Source organism: Elephantulus edwardii, unplaced genomic scaffold, assembly GCF_000299155.1.
Source record: "Elephantulus edwardii isolate Elephantulus edwardi_28Jun2011 unplaced genomic scaffold, EleEdw1.0 scaffold00134, whole genome shotgun sequence".
Classification (NCBI taxonomy): domain Eukaryota; kingdom Metazoa; phylum Chordata; class Mammalia; order Macroscelidea; family Macroscelididae; genus Elephantulus; species Elephantulus edwardii.
This window is the reverse complement of record NW_006399884.1, coordinates 9174409-9191058: the sequence shown is the minus strand read 5'-3', so window position 1 is coordinate 9191058 and position 16650 is coordinate 9174409. Positions and strand designations below refer to the sequence as shown.

General features: G+C 41.5%; 1 protein-coding gene across 1 annotated transcript in view; it reads left to right on the top strand.

The window, feature by feature from the left end:
* Window positions 1-998: 998 nt before the first annotated feature.
* LOC102855947 overlaps window positions 999-16650 on the top strand; it is a 27125-nt gene continuing 11473 nt past the window's right edge. Inside the window, exons 1-3 of the mRNA XM_006894089.1 lie at window positions 999-1146; window positions 2756-2903; window positions 10165-10239. Coding sequence (XP_006894151.1) covers window positions 999-1146; window positions 2756-2903; window positions 10165-10239 — 371 coding nt within the window. The remainder of the gene's footprint in view (window positions 1147-2755; window positions 2904-10164; window positions 10240-16650) is intronic.

Sequence of the window (16650 nt, the reverse complement as noted above, 5' to 3'; positions counted from 1 at the left end):
TCTGAAGCCCTCTTCATCACTGCACATCCCTCCACCCCCTCTGCCTGTCTTGGCTCTTTTTAGTTTTCCTTAAGCCTGTCCTTGAGGTTGAAATATCTCTGATATTTTTAAAAATAAAGTAAAGTGTTTTAAAAATAAAGGTAATTTGAAATATCTCTGATATTTCTGATATTTTTCTTTTAAAATGTGCATTTTTCTGTCTTCCTCATTCTCTGATTTGAAAATCCCTTGTATGTTTGGCTTTAGTTGCCCTGTCTCGCTGACCTTCCCACATACAGGTATCATTCTCTCATTCAGTTGATTTACACAAATAGAAACATGGACCCATCAAACCAATTTGTTTATCTTTGGATTATAAGGTGATTTTGCACCAGCTTTGCCTTCCCACTTGGGTTTTATTTAAACTGCTGTTGGGATCAGCTTATGTTCGTTCATTAAGCATGTCCCAGCTGGCTAATGGAATGAATAGGCAGGCCTGAGGCATCTGCACTCAGATGGAAAACTGGGTGTAGATGATACTTGCATGCATCACTGTAAATTGTTCATACCGTAAAATTGCAGAGTTCTTAGCTCTTCAGTGCTACTGTAACAGAAATATCACAGGCCGATGACATGAAAGAACAGGTAACTGCATTTCCTCCCAGTTTCAGAGGCTAGGAGTCTGAACTCACAATGTTGGCTCTAGGGGAGGGCTTTTTCTCTCTCTGCTGGTTTTAGAGGATGGTCCTTGTCTCTTAGCTTCTGCTACAGGGAGAGCTTCATGTGACTTGGCATCTCTCCTCCCTGTCTTTGCCTGCCTGCTTGCTTGTTTAATCTCTTTTATAGCTCAAAAGAGATTGACTCAAGACACGCCTATGTTAATCTTATCTCATTAACATAGCAAATACAACCTCTTCCCCAAAGAGATTTCATAAGTTTACAATAGATATTTTTTGGGGCACACAGTTCAGTCCCTAACTCTGTATATGTTAGAAACCAGGCAGAGAAGGAAAACACCAATGTATCCAGCTGAAATGAACCATAGAGGAGTGGAAAACAAGGCCGTCCTCCTGGGTTCCAGCTCTCAGGTTTTGCTGAATTTGGTCCAGAATCCAGAGGAATATCAGCTCACTGAGTTCCTTTTTCCTATCAAACTTTCTACATCCTGTATATAAACTTCATATGTATTGTTGCAGCTAGGTGCCATTCAGTCAATCGCAATTCATAACAACCCTGTGAACAACATGGAAACCTAGCTCTCTTCCTGTACCATCTTCACAGTCCCACCATGCTTAGACCCACTGTTGCAATTAGTCTATCTCCGTAAGGGTCTTGCTCTTGCACTGATCCACCCCTTTTCCAAGCATGATGACTTTTTCCAAGAACTGGCCCCACCTAATAATGACTGGCCCAGAGTATGCAAGACAGTTCCACCCTGCTTTCTAAAGAGCTCTCCAGCTGCATGTCTTCCAAGACAGATTTGGGTTTTTTTTCTTTTGGCAGTTTATAGGGTATTCAATACTATTCTCCCTGTTGAATTTGTTTTATAAAGAAGCCTTTAAGAAACTTAAAGGAACTTAGTATAAAAATCAGTATGACTAGAACTGCACTTAGGTTTGAATATTTTGGTTTTTTTGTTTGTTTGTTTGTTTGTTTTTAGGTTTGAATATTTTGTGATTGTTCAAGTTCTGGACTTCTTACATATCCTGACACTGTTTGTTTTAATTATACTTTGTTTTCACGTTTGCTTCATTCTCTACTTTAAAATGATCCTGTTTCATGCAGGTTATGTTTCATAATCTTTGCTAGTTTAAGCACTGAAGCTGTGGTACCATGAAGTAGGAACTGGGCCTGCCCTTGCCTTACACAGGGATTCACTGGTAAAAGAGGGTGGCAGAGGCAATCGTAGAAGCTACTGTAATAGAGGAACTGTTTGACTTTTTATCTCGCTCCCCCTTCATTTTGAAGGGGATACTATTATTATTTTATTATTATTATTATTTTTTTTCAAGACCAGAATTTACAAATGCTCAAATCTTCCTAGCTGGAAGTAGTCTTACGCATGCTATCTGTGCATGAGAATTTGGGGTGGGAGGTAGAAAATACTCAACATTCTTGGGCCGGAATCGTGAGGAGCCTCCTTCATTCCCTCAGCCTCTCCCCAGTCCTCTTTGGGTGAGTGTAGAAGCAGTGGCAACTTTATTAGGCCCTTCCCCCTTTTTATTTTTGCATTTATTTTTTGCCTTTTAATGATACAGAGAACACCATTCGTGCAGGATTTGCTGCATAAATGTTTGCACTGTGGATCTGAGGTTGCACACTCCTTCCAGCATGGGTCATGAGAATGATTGGTGCATGATTCTCTTCCTCTCCCCGATGATCATTAATGCTGTCATGTCAGGAATGCAGCAACCTTCAGTATCACTTTCTTCATCTGTGAACTGGTGGTGCTAAGCCTGTTATTATGTGAGGGGTACATCCCTCCTCACTTATCATTATCAGAATGGATAAGTTCCAAAGACCAGGTTATGCAGAAGTCAGCACACACGCAGAAATGGTTTAGGGTTGGTTTTGTCTTGTTTGCAGACCAGTTTATTCAATTTTTTTCCCTAGAAAATATGATCATACAAGTGATTAACAGCTAAGGTTTATTGAGGTGTTTGAGTTATGATCATTTTTCTGGAGAAAGAAGGCTTGAAGGAAAGTTGGCTAAAGCCAAACTGTGACTGGAGGGCCCACTGCTTATTTTATCTGCTTCTTCCTGTGTGGGTCCCAGCTTCCCTAGGGCACCCACCTGCAAGACTCCACGATCCCTGCCTTTGGGTCCTGGAGCCTGCTCTGTCCTGTAAGCCTTTAGAGGCGCTGAGCTTCAGGGCTTCCCTCATCTGCGAGCCTGCCACACACCTGTCCGCTGAGGAAGAAGGGTAAGGAGAGGAGGTAGATGTCTTTTCTTTTTTTTCTGTCTGTCTTCCCACCACAACAGTTTTGAGTTACAGGCCCTCAGGCCACACAGAAACTAGGAACCCAGGGCCTACAGGCTTGCTGCTGCCTGCCTGAGGCTGTGGCCATGGAGCACTAAGGGAGTAGAGGCTGGAGAAGGGAGATTCCTTTCCAGATACTGCTGGAGACGCTATTCCAGCAAGGGGACACTATAGCCATTGCTGCCATGCCTTCCACCTCAATGCGCAAAACAGAGGGGATTTTATTATTATAAATAGTGGCATAGTCCTTAGGGAGTTCCATTGCTGATAAAGGTGGCTAGTTCAAATCGACCAGGACTTGTTGGGGGAAGGATGGCAGTCTCCTTCCATGTGAATTGTTGTGAATGCAAAATGTCATATAACAAAATATTTGGTAAGTGTGGAGTGCATGCAGTACCTAACTTTTTTTTTTTTACCCTCTGAAATTTAGTGGGAACCTGCTGTCCCATTTTCAGTGTGCCACCATCTGGTGGGGCTTGTGTGACTGTGAATTTGAAGAAGTGGGCCTTATATGACTAACTCCAGCCCCAGAGATCTCTCAGGACAAATGTGTCCCACAAAATTGTATAAAAACCCATATGAACCAAAATGAACTTTTTTTTCATCTCATCAAAAATGTCTTCTATTACTGAAAAGGCATGGTGTCAGCAAAAAAAATTCAAAGCAGAAAATAATTCATTCTTGAAAAATTTACATTCTCAGCTGTTAACTGAAATGCTGGCAGTTTGGGCTTGCAGCCTGCTCCACTGAACAAAGATGTGCTGGTCTGCTCTTACGAAGACAACAGCCTTGGGAATCCATGAGGTCGTTCTCTTTCCTACAGGGCTGTGAAGGACCAGAATCGACTCAGCAGCTACAGGCTTGGGAATGCTCCACAGCAGTACCACTAGTTGCTGGTGTTCTGACTCTTGGTAACCCTGCATAGCAGTCAACATGTCTGTCAAGAATAGACTTCTGCCCACAGCTTTTTCAGTGGCTGATTGTTCAGAAGTAGACCAGCTGTCCTTTCTTCTGAGGTACCCTAGTGGGTGGTGGTTGTTGGGTGCCGTCAAACCAACTACAACTCACAGCAACCTTATGAACCCACAGATTAGAGGCAAATGTGGGTAGACTAAAATCAGCAGCCGCCAAACTTGTTAACTAGTTGCACCACCTAGGGTTTGACTCATTTAATATTAAACCCATCACAAATACCTAACATGAGTGCATCTCAACCATAGGAATGGATTTCTTCACCTACTGTACTTGCTGTGGGCTACAAATCAGATGTGCATGAGAAAGAAGCCTGTCCAGCTGAAGGCCTTTTCCCTCCCTTCTCCCACAAATTCGCCTCGCCTCATACCCCATAGATTCCTCTCACCTGAGACAGTTGTTCTCTTAGTACTCTTGCCCCTTCTCCTTAGCTATAGTCATGTGGGAAGTCATTGCTGTGCTGGATAAGTGTTTCAATGAAGTCTAAACTAAGGAAGAATCAGTATCAGACTTCAGGGCCTAGGCCGGATTCTGCCCTGAGCAGTGTTTTCTGGAAACATAATAGCATTTTAGCTGTACCTTGGCATGAACGGGCTTTGTAGGCTGGCCCCGAAAGCTAGCAAACCCTTTCACACAGTTTTTATGGGGAAATACATTCCAATTTATTTATTACAGAAAGATGGTTTGTTCATCATTGGTGAACTGCCCTAGCAGGTTTTTTCCCCTCAGGATTTTTTTTCTTTTCTTTTTTTGGCCAGGAAGAGAAACTACATGGGTAGATCAAAGCATGACTGACAAGTTGTTTTTATTTGAAAATTATCATATTTATTTTGTTGGAAAAGGAAAGTGTATTTGGGATATTTTTGCATATGTGTGTGTGTGTGTGTGTATATATATACATACATACACATATGTGTGTGTGTGTGTGTGTGTATATATATATATATATATTTTAAATGTCTTCTATAAGAATGAGAAAGGTTCTTTGTTTAAAAGCTACACAGGATAAATTTTCATGAAACTCTGTGTGAGACCAAGTCCCTGGTGCCATCAATAGAAGAGATTAGTATTCTGCAGAAGGAGGGTGGCAGGCCCCGTGGTAATCAGATGCATTTGTCTGTTCATGTTCCCATGAGGCTGAGCTGTGCAACACAACCAAACAAGGTGCACATGCTGGTAAGTAAAGACGTGTCCCCCTTTGCCCAGGTTGGGGATCCACCCAGGATCAACCAGGAAGTGTCAAACTGATGGGTTAACTGAGAAGACATCTTTCACTGATGTTTCAGTGGTAGAATTTGTCCCTTCTGTGTGGGAGGGCCAGGTTTGCATCTCATGCACAGCCACCACCTGTCATCAGTGGAGGCTTCACATGTGTTGCTCAGATGCTACACACATTTCTTTGGAGTTTCCAGACTATGGTTGACTAGGAAGAAAGACCTGGAAACCTACTTCTGAGAATGAGTGATTGAAGCCTAGTGAATCAGTGCTCCAGCCACTGTCCCATGAGGATGTCGCAGGACGAGCAGTGTATTATCCCCTTATGTGTGGAGTCGCCATGGATAAGGGGCTGTCTCAACAGCAGCCAACAGCAACTACAACTTATGTTGTTCGGTGTCATCAAGTTGACTCCCACTCACAGCAATCTCATGGACAGCTGAATGAAACACTGCCTGACCTTGTACCATCCTCACAGCCTGCCATGCTGAAGCTCATTGTAGTGGTCACTGTGCCATCACATATCACTGACAGCATATTGTCATCAAACATTAAAATCTCTAAGAGACAAAGAAGGATCCCTCCCCTAGAGCCTCAAGGAGAGGAAGCCTTGGGTTTGAAAACTGAGAGAATAAGCTTCTGTGCCACCAGTCAGTAAGAGACACTGTGGCAGCCTCAAAAACTACTGCACCTGTTCTTCACTTATAGTCAGGTTCCATAGACCAACTGGTTAGGTGGAAATGGAGGCTGCCACCTTAGGTCATAGCTGGAGGATGGCTGTATCATCATATAACTGCCAGGTTACATCATTACTTATCTGCCAAAGTCATCCTGCATCACAGTATTTGTTATTGCTAGACGTATGTTGTTAATTTGTGAAATTGTCATAAGTGAAGAATAGGTATACAAGTTCAATGAGGGTGTTAATCAAAGTTGTCAACAATTTCATTTGTTTCCTTTGCATCAGACCATGAATGAGGAAGACTGAAGATGAATCAATGCCTTTTAATTGTGGTGTTGACGAAGAGTGTTGAATATACCATGGACTGCCAAAAGAACAAACACATCTGTCTTGAAGGAATTTGTTCTTGTTATATGCCATCAAGTCATCAACAACTCAAAGATCCTTTGCACAGTAGCTCTGAACCCTGCCCTGTCCTTAGCCAGTTTCACTGTTTCTGGCACACCTACCACCACTACCCCAGTTACTGTGTCAATCCGTCTCATCTGGGGTCTTCCTCTCTTGTGCTTTCCCTCCGCCCTTCCAAGCATGATGTCCTTCTCCAAGGACTGGTCCTTCCTGGCCATGTGCCCAAATTATGTGAGACCGAGTTTCAAAATCTTTGCCTCCAAGGAGCAACCTGGTTTCACCCTCTCTAGGACAAGCTTGTCTGTTCTCTTGGTGGTCCATGTAATTGTTCAGTACTCTTCTCCAGTACCACTACTCAAAAGCATCCATTCTTCTTCTGTCATTCTTAGTCATCAAAGACCATGGCATAGATCAGGCACACCTTAGTCTCTATATGAACATCATTGTTATTCAGCACTCTGGAGAAGTCCCTGACAGCAGATATTCCCAGTTCATTTCATCTTTTGATTTTCTTACTGCTGGTTCCAAGAGTGGTGATTGTGGAACCCAGCAACCTGAAATTGTAAACAATCTCATTCTCTTCTCCATCTATCATGGTGCTGCCAGTTGGCCCACTGGTGAGGAACTTTGTTTTCCTGATGTTGAGCTGCAATTCCGTAATGAAGACAGTCCTTGACCTGTAGCAAATGCTTTAGGTCCTTAGTTTTAGCAAGCAAGGTTGTATCACTTTTCATAATGCAGGTTATTGATGAGTCTTTCTCCAATCCTGATGCCACGTTCCTCTTTAGAGGCAAGAATGGTGAGATTTTGTGTAACTTACTTTGGGCATATTTTCAGAAGATACTAGTCCTTGGAAAGAGACATCATCCTGGAAAGGTAGATAGTAAGTGAAAGAGGAAGACCTTCAGTGAGATGGATTGACCCAATGACTATCACAGTGGACTTGAGCATGAATAAGCATGAAGATGGTGTAGAATAAGGCAGAGTTCAGATCTGTTGTTCATAGGGTTACTATGAGTCATAGTCAACTTGACAGCACCTAATAACAACATGTATACATCATCATCATCATTAACATTAAAATCAAGGATGGTTATTTTACTGTGTTACTTACTACCTGCATGTAACACCTTGCTAAGTCAGTAGTTTATACAACGTCAAGTTTCAGAATATTGTCACTCAATTTTTGTTTTTTCCTTTTTAAAAACTACACAAATTGTTCACAGTACGGAATGTAGATAATTAGGCAAAGCAAATAGAAAAATAAACAAGCCTCCCATGTAAAATCTCATTTTATAATTTTGATAATATCCCTCCAAATGTTTTCCTATGAAGAAGTTTCAAATAAAATTATCCGTCACACTGTTTTGTAGCCAGCTTATAGACCTTGTATGTTGGTACAGTTGTCTTTCTCTGCCACACACTCATTTGTCTTCATTTTAATGACCTCTCCTTAATGTTCTGCCATGTGAGTTTGCCACATTTTATTTAACCAATCATTTACCAGTAAGCATTTAGGCTTTGTTTCTTTTAAAAATGTTAACATGATTTCATCGATGCCCTTATACAGGAAGTTTCGTATACTTGCTTCAATATTTCATTAGGGTAAAGTGAAATATTTAGGTGAGCAAGTGCGTACTGTTTTTAAGTCTTTTTATTACCTTGCCAAATTGTTTTATATCAGATTCAGCTCCCCTTTGGAAAAAGAAAGATAAACAGTAACAAATGAAAATGAGGATATGACTTGCTGCTGGAACCCCCAAGTGCTGTTGTGGGCAATGGAGTTGATGGAAAGAAACAGATTATCATTGTGAGGTTCATTAAGTATGTCTTAGAATAATACTTAATCTCTTAGAATAATACTAAATTTTAATATTATGTACATGAACAGAAATTTTCAAAGGGTTGCTCGGGATGACAAAGCAAGGTGTTATAATGAAATGTGCAAAGAGCTGGAGTCAGAAAATACGAAGGGCTGAACTCACTCAACCGTTCTTAAACTGAAGGAATTGAAAAACAAATTCGAGCCACGAGTGACAATACTGAAGAATGCTTTGGGCAGAATATTAAATGATCAAAGAAGCATTAAAAGAACATGGAAGGAGTACACAGAGTCTCTGTACCAGAAGGAATTGGCTGACACCAGAGAATTTCACGAAACAAAACATGGGCAAGAGCCTGTGGTGATGAAGGAAGAAGTTCATTTTGCTCTGAAAGAATTGACAAAAAACAAGGCTCCAGGAGTTGATGGTATACCAATTGACATAATTCAACAAACAGATGCTACCCTGGACGTGCTCACTAAGTTGTGCTAAGAAATCTGGAGACAGCCACCTGGCCAAATGACTGGAAGAGATCTATATTTGTTTCCATTTCAAAGAAAGGTGACCCGACCGAGTGTAGAAATTATCGAATAAGTTATCATTAATAACACATGCAAGCAAGATTCTGCTGAAGATTACCAAAAACGACTGGAGCAGCACATCAACAGAGAACTGCTAGATGTGCAGGCTAGGTTTAGACGGGGTCATGGTACTAGGGATATTATAGCTAATGTTAGAGGGATCTTGGCAGAAATCAGAGTGTACCAGCGGAATGTCTGTGTTTCATTGATTATGCAAAGGGTCAAAACAAAGTATGACTGAAGAATGGGAATCACAGAACATTTGATTGTGCTTATGCAAAACCTATACTTGAACCAAGAAGCAGTTGTCAGAACTGAGGGAGGAGACATGGCATGGTTCAAAATCAGGAAGGGTGTCTGCCAAAGATGTATTTTGTCTCCATATCTTTTCAGTCTTTTTAATACAGAACAGATCATCTGGGATGCTGGGTTGTACGAAGAGGAATATGGCATCAGGATTGGAGACAGACTCATCAATAGTCTGTGTTATGCAGATGACACAACCCTGCTTGCTGAAACTGAGGAGGACCTCAAACGCTTGCTGCAGAAGGTCAAGGACTGAGCCTTCAATATGGATTGAAGCTCAACATCAAGAAAACAAAGATTCTCTCCACTGGACCAACTGGCAACATCATTACGGATGGTGAAGAGATTGAGATTGTTAACAGTTTTAGTTTGCTTGGCTCCATAATCAACACTCTTGGTACCAGCTGCCAGGAAATCAAGAGAGGAATTGAATTGGGAAAGTCAGCTATCAGAAACTTCTACAGAGTACTGAAGAGCAACAATTTCAGGCTGGAGACTAGGCCGTAGTCTTTGCAGTTGCGTGCTATGCATCAGAGAACTGGACAATGACTAGGGATGATAGAGAATTGATGCCTTTGAGCTGTGGTGCTGGAGGAGAGTGTTGAATATACCATTAACTGCTAGGAGAACAAACAGGTTTGTCCTGGAGAAGGTGAAACTGGGCTATTCCTTGGAGGCAAGGATTCTAAAGCTTCGAATGACATACTTTAGACATGTTGTAAGGAAGGACCAGTCCTTGGAAAGGAATATCATGTTTGGGAGGGTAGAGGGACAGCACAGGAGAGGAAGACCCTGGATGAAATGAGTTGACTTCATGACTCAGGTAATGAGTTTAGGTGTGTCAGAGACAGTAGGATTGACACAGGGTAGAGCAGAGTTTAGGGCTATTATACATGGGGTTGCTGTGAGTCACAGGTGACTCAGCGGCACATAACAACAAACAATTATTATTTTACCATATCATTGCGGATATTTTTCCCTATTTGTCCTTTTTTATTTTTTGTCACTGTTTGATTTTCTTTTGCGTTTATCTTTCTTCATGTATAAAAAAAGTCCTTTTGTTATTTTATGTGTTCAAAACTATGAAACATTTTTTTAAAAATTTTTACCTCACTTCAAAAATTTATTCCTTTCCTAAGATCTTCTAAGCAGTATTAACTCACTTTTCAGAACTTAATGGAGTAACCTTCTCAAATGTCTTCTGTTTTGCCCACCAGGAAAGCAATCGAAGAGCTGCTCAAGGAGGCGAAACGTGGGAAAACAAGGGCAGAAACAATGGGGCCAATGGGTTGGTAAGTTCTTAGAATCTAAGAAACTCTCCAGAGAAAAGTCTTTCTTATATATTTTTTAAATTTTTATTTGCTCATTGTTGTACATTTTTTTTCCTTCCCTTCTCCTCCCACAGTCCACTTTGCAGTATCCAGAGAATAGTCATAACTGAAGCTCTAAGTCTGTCACTAGTTAGTGTCTAGGCAGACTGCAGCACCATAGGTAGAGAATAATCACGGAGGCATGACACAGAGTAAGGCTTAGGCTGAGGGCTGAAGGCCTGGCCCCTCTATGACCATGGAGAGCAGGCAGAGGGAGAAGAGAATATGAGCTCTGGCTTTGTCATCCTTCTCATTAACAAATCCCTAAGTGATATGCAGATACTACAACTGGTCAAAGGTACTTGTACCTGTGTGAGAGTAATATTGTGTCAGTGCTCTTGCTTAAGAATCTCTGTGCTGATTATGCAAATCTTGCTGCTATCAAGTCCTTTCCGACACATAGGACTCTGTAGGACAGAGTAGAAGTGTCCATGGTTTTCCAAAGCTGTCATCTGTGCAGAAGCAAACTGCCTCATCTTTTTCCTGCAGAGCAGCCAGTGGGTACAGACCATCTACCTTTTAGTTAGCAGCGAAGCCTTTAACCACTGTGCCAAGAGATTAAGAAAGATTTATGTTTTCATTTTTGAGTACGCACAGTTACACATAGGACTAAAGTTTACCATTGCGGTTTACTTTCAGAATTTTGTTTCTTTGGCAGATTCTGACTCAGAGCAACCCCATGGGACAAGGTAGAACTGCCCCCAAGGGTACTCTTGGCTGCCATCTTTACCATGTGCCCCACAAGGGCTACATCCATACAAAATAGAGTTTGTTAAAAACTCACAACATACAGAGGAAGAATTTAAGAGTAAAATCATTTTCAGACACAACTTTTGCAGCATCATTTGCGATCATGAATAGACTGATAGATCTTTCACCCAAATTGTGGTGTCGTGAAGTACCATGGGCCTTTTACTCAGTGCCATCAAATTAATTTTGACTCAGAGCCCTCCACTGGATTTCCCAGACTGTAAACCGCATGGGAGGAGACTGCCTGTCCTTCTCAGAGCTGCCAATGGATTTGAACAGCTGGAGCATCACAGTCTTTGGGTTGACAGTACAGCTTGCTACAAACTCCACTGTGCCACCAGAGCTCCCTGTGGGTGCTTAGGTAGAATAACATTTCAAAGTGGGATAGGCGTAGAGGCTAGACTCTTAAGTATACTTCATTTTGCTGACTTGGTTTAAAACCATGTACATAAATACAGACCAAAAAAAAGACAGTCCCTAAAAAATCAAGCAAAGTGAACCCTAATTACTGCACCTAAGTAAGTCATCATTAGCCACATATGGAATAACTAGTTCAAGTGATGGGCAATAATAATTTAGCTCCAAATTCTAACCACATAAAGAACTACAGAGTAATTTTTTGTTTTGTAATTTTAATTGTTTTCAGCCATCATAATGTTAATGCTAATGTTAGTGATTTCGCCCCTACCCATCCTTACCCCTCTGCTCCCACCCCTTACTCCTTTGTATCCCTATACATGTTTACAAAGTATCCTTCTAATTTTGTAATAATGGCCTTATACAGTATTTGTCCTTATAAGACTGAGTTAGTTCACTCAGCATAATGCTTTCCAGTCTCTCCCAAGTTAGGTAGTATTTTTTTTTTTTAAAACTGTTGCTCCTGAGTGTTGCGTAGTATTCCATTGTGTGAATGTGCCACTGTTTCTCAAACCATCAGTTGTGGTTGGACATTTGGGCTATTTCCAATGTCGTTGCAATGATGAATAATGCTTCTATGAACATTGGTGTACATATCTCTATTTGTGCCTCAGTTCTAATCTCCTTGGGGTATATTCCTAATAATGGAATAGCTGGGTCATACAGAATTGATTTTTGTGTTTTGTGGGGTTTTTTCCCCTTAAAAAATCTAGATATTTTCTTAAAAAGAGAGAGCAACAGAGAAAATACCTCCATGTACAGAAAAGTCTCAGAACTAATTCCCCACAGGCAGCAGTGAGTACTGCTGGCCCCCAGGCTCTGGACTCTGAACACTAGTTCTCACTATACGGAAGTAGGGATCCTTGGAGAAATAGTTGATTCCAGATCTGAATCAGGACTCACATACAATGAGATGGAAAATCTTGTCATTTTGAGAGCAAAGACCCTCTCAGGGATTAATATAGGCATCACAGAAAGACTCAGGAACCACTCCTGAAATGAAAGGCCTCCTATTAGTCAGAAAAGAGAGAACTTGATCATAAAAACCAAAAAAGAATAACTATTATGCCTGGAACAACTCCAGTATAGGAAAATCCATGAGGTAATTGTGATGATCAACACAATAAGCTCTCTAGTTCCCTGTGAGGCCACTGGGGAACCAGACTGATGAGAAAAGAAAACTCGAGCACTTGACCTGTTCCTGTGCACATTATAACTTAAGGTTGTCAAATAATTGATGAAACATCTTTGCAAGAAATACAGCTAGTAACTGTGGAAAGAATCTAAAATAATCAAATGAAATTATTTGAACAGCCAATTTCACTAAGGAAAATAAAGACCAAGAAAAGCTGCTTATAACGAGTGATAAGTTACACTATATACATACTGTTGTTGTTATGAGGTGCCATTTGAGTCAACTCTGGCTCATAATGACCCTGTGATCATCAGACCCTGTGAGCATAAGATCTGAACCTTACCCTATCCCACACCATCATCAAGTTCTTCATATATTTTAACCCACTTTAGAATTGCTCAGATAGATTTTTTTAAGGACTTCCTGGTGGCTTAGTGGCAAGAAGCTATACTGCAATCCCAGAGGTGCGTGGTTCGAATCCACCAGATGCTCTGCTGGAGAAGGAGGGACAATCTTCTCCTGTACCACTCAGATCCAATTTGATGGTACACACAAAATAATAATATTTTTTTAACAAAAACTAACAGTAACAAACAAAAGTAAGAATATGGAATAACAAAAACTCTCACACACTGTTGGTGGAGATATCAAATCATATAGCTACTTTGAGAAATAGTTGGCAGTTTCATATAAATACACACACACACACACATTCATTATACTCATTATTCTACTAAACCATTTACCAAACAGAATTGAAAATTTAAGTTCATACAAAAATCTGTACAACAGTACTCTTAGCTGCTTTAATCACAGTAATCCCAAACTAGAAACAATTTAAATGCCCACCAACTGGTGAATGAATAAACAAATTTTAAGTATAGCAATATATATAATCCTACTTTTTTAACAATAAAAAGCAATTGGAACCTCTGGTAAACACACTATGCATGAAACTCAATGCATTATGCTAAGTCAGAGAAGCCATAGACAAAAAGAGTATGCAGTATATGATTCTGTGTATGTAACATTCAAAAAACGTATCAGTGCTTGTCAGGAACTGGGGATAGGAGAAGAGGGTTAACTATAGAAATTTCTGGGGCTTCAGAAAGTTCTTGATTCTGGTGGTAAATACATGTCAGAACTTGGGAAAGTATCCACTTAAAAGGATTGCTCCAATGAAGGAAGGAAACTATCCACTTAAAAGGATTGCTCCAATGAAGGAATTTTTCTTTTGCTTTTCAAAGAGAGGAGAGAACTGGGGGTGGGTGGGGGAGGGAGGGGACAAGGAGAAAAGTGCAACAATGAATGAATGGAAATCCAAAATCTCTGTAAATGTTCATTAAAATAAAAAGAAACGATTGCTTGTACTGTTATTTAAATTATACAACAGTAATTCCTTAGAAGGGAGCTCTGGTCTGTAAGAATGTGGCTGTGCTTCTCTGCCAGTTTGAACCCACTAGTGACTGTTAGGAAGAAAGTTGGACAGTCTCCTCCCATGCAATTTGTAGCCTTGAAGAACCCTCTAGAGGGTCAGCTGTAAGTAAGTCGGTTCTGACTCAGAGGCAGTGAAATGATAACTCCTTAAAAGCAAAGATGGTGAGATATCATCTCACATATGCACGTTATCAGCAAGAAGCAGTTCCTGGCAGGACATCATGCTTAGAAAAGTAGAAAGTCATTGCAGAAAAAGAAGATGCTTAATGACATGGATTGCAAAATTGGACTCAAACATAGTAACAACAGTGAGGGTGCTGTAGGACATGGTAGTGATTTGTTGTGTGTAAGGTCTCTGTAAGTCAAAACTAACTTAGTAGCACCCAACAACAACAAATATGGTGGATTTTTTTTTTAAAAAAAAAGAATGTCATCATTTTATAATCCCTAATGCAGATGATACAACCTTGCTTGCTGAAACTGAGGAGGACCTGAAGCATTTGCTTCAGAAGGTCAAGGGCTAAAGCCTTCAGTATGGATTGAAACTCAACATCAAAAAAACAAAGATTCTCACCATTGGGCCAGTCGGCAGCATCATGGTAGAAAAGGAAGAGATTGAGATTGTTAACAGCTTTGGTTTGCTTGGCTCCACAATCAACAGTCAAAAGATGGATTGCATTGGGAAAGTCTGCTGTCAGGGACATCTCCAAAGTACTAAAGAACAACAGTATCAGTTTGTAGACTAAGATGCACCTGATTGCAGGCCATGGTCTTCGCAATTACATGCTATGCATCAGAAAGCTGTACAGTGACTAGGGATCATAGAAGGAGAATTGACTCTTTTGAGCTGTAGTGCTGGAGAAAAGTGTTGAATATAACATGAACTGCTAGGAGAACAAACAGATTCCTCCTAGAGAGGGTGAAAACAGGCTGCTCCTTGGAGTCAAGGATTCTGAAGCTCCGTCTGACATACTTTTGGCATGTTGCAAGGAAGGACCAGTTTTTGGAGAGGGACATTATGCTTGGGAGGATGGAGGGACAGTACAAGAGAGGAAGACCCAGGGTAAGATGGATTGAATCAGTAACTAGGGTAATGGGGGTAGGTGCGTCAGAGACAATAAGGTTGGCTCAGGATAGAGCAGGGTTCAGAGCTGTTGTACACAGGGTCACTATGAGTCGCAGGCAACTTGATAGCACATAACCGCAACTACCCTGATAGAGTGTGGATGCTATCCTATCACAGCATTATACTTCAGGATGAATTTAGAAATAGTCTTTTTTACTATAAATGCAACCCCATTTGTCCTCACTTTCTCATTCCCAGCATAAATACTTGCTGTGATTAACAGGCTTCAATATAGATTGTATCTCAACATCAAGAAAAGAAAAATCTTCATCACTGGACCAATAGGAAGTACCATGATAAATGGAGAAAGGTTTGAAGTTGTTAATGATTTCATCTTACTTGGACCCACAGTCAAAACTGCTGGCACCAGAAATCAAAAGATGAGTTGCACTGGGAAAATCTGCAGTCAAGGACCTCTCCAAAGTGCTAAAGAACAAAGATGTCAGCCTAAAGACTAAGGTGCACCTAATCCAAGCAATTGTCTTATTTTTTTTTTTTTTAATTGGGAAAAACATATTGGGGGTACAAGGAGGTGAGGGTTGGGGGCAGAAGGGTGAGGATGGGCCAGGATGCAGTTGCAGAGCTGCACAGTTTGGTTGGTGGGGGGAGCAGGTGAAGGAAATTATGAGGGTCCATTGGGGACCAGATGCTACAGAGGAATGACAAGCATTTTCCAACGGTAATTAAACCAACTGTCATATTGATTTGGGAACTGGATGCCGACTCTCTGGCTTCTTCATGCTGAACAAGGGCGTAGATCTAAAGGGGGAAGGGAGGACCCTTTATCACCTCACTGGTGGTCTTGGGTTACAGCTGCTTGCCTTCTTGCTCTGTTAGAAGATATATTTTCCTTTCATTTGCTCCCCTCTGGACTGCCAAGTGTTTTCCCAGGTGGGTCCAGTGGGGATGGCTGGTTGAACCCAGAGGCTCCATCCTCCTTTGCTTCCTTAGCTGTCAGTTGTATTTCCTTTTTGTCACTGGCACTGGGTTCAGGGTCAATTCTGGAGTAAAACTCAGAGTTAAGGTTACCTATAGGAAAGGGAGCAAACCTAGAGAGAACAAACTTGTGAGTTACAAATAGAAGGACTTTGAGGCTGTTGCTTTCAGATTTACTTGGGGGGAGGGTGGCAGAAGGTGGCCTAGGTAACATTGGATACCCTAGGAATTCTTTTTTTTTTTTTTCTTTTTTCTTTTCTCCTTCCCCACCCAGGGGTCAATCTGGGGACAATGGCACAACCTGGGGACTGAGGAGCTCACCCTGATGGCCGCGACAACTCCCCCCGAGCTGGGGGCCGAGGGCAGCCCGCCCTGGGCAGAGGGCCGCGACGGCTCGCCCCGAGGCGGGGGCTGAGGGTAGCCCGCCCCAGGCAGAGGGCCACGATGGCTCGCCCCGAGCCGAGGGCCGAGGGAAGCCCATCCCGAGCAGGGCTACACCCCACCCAGGAGCTGGCTGGTATACTTCCCCTCC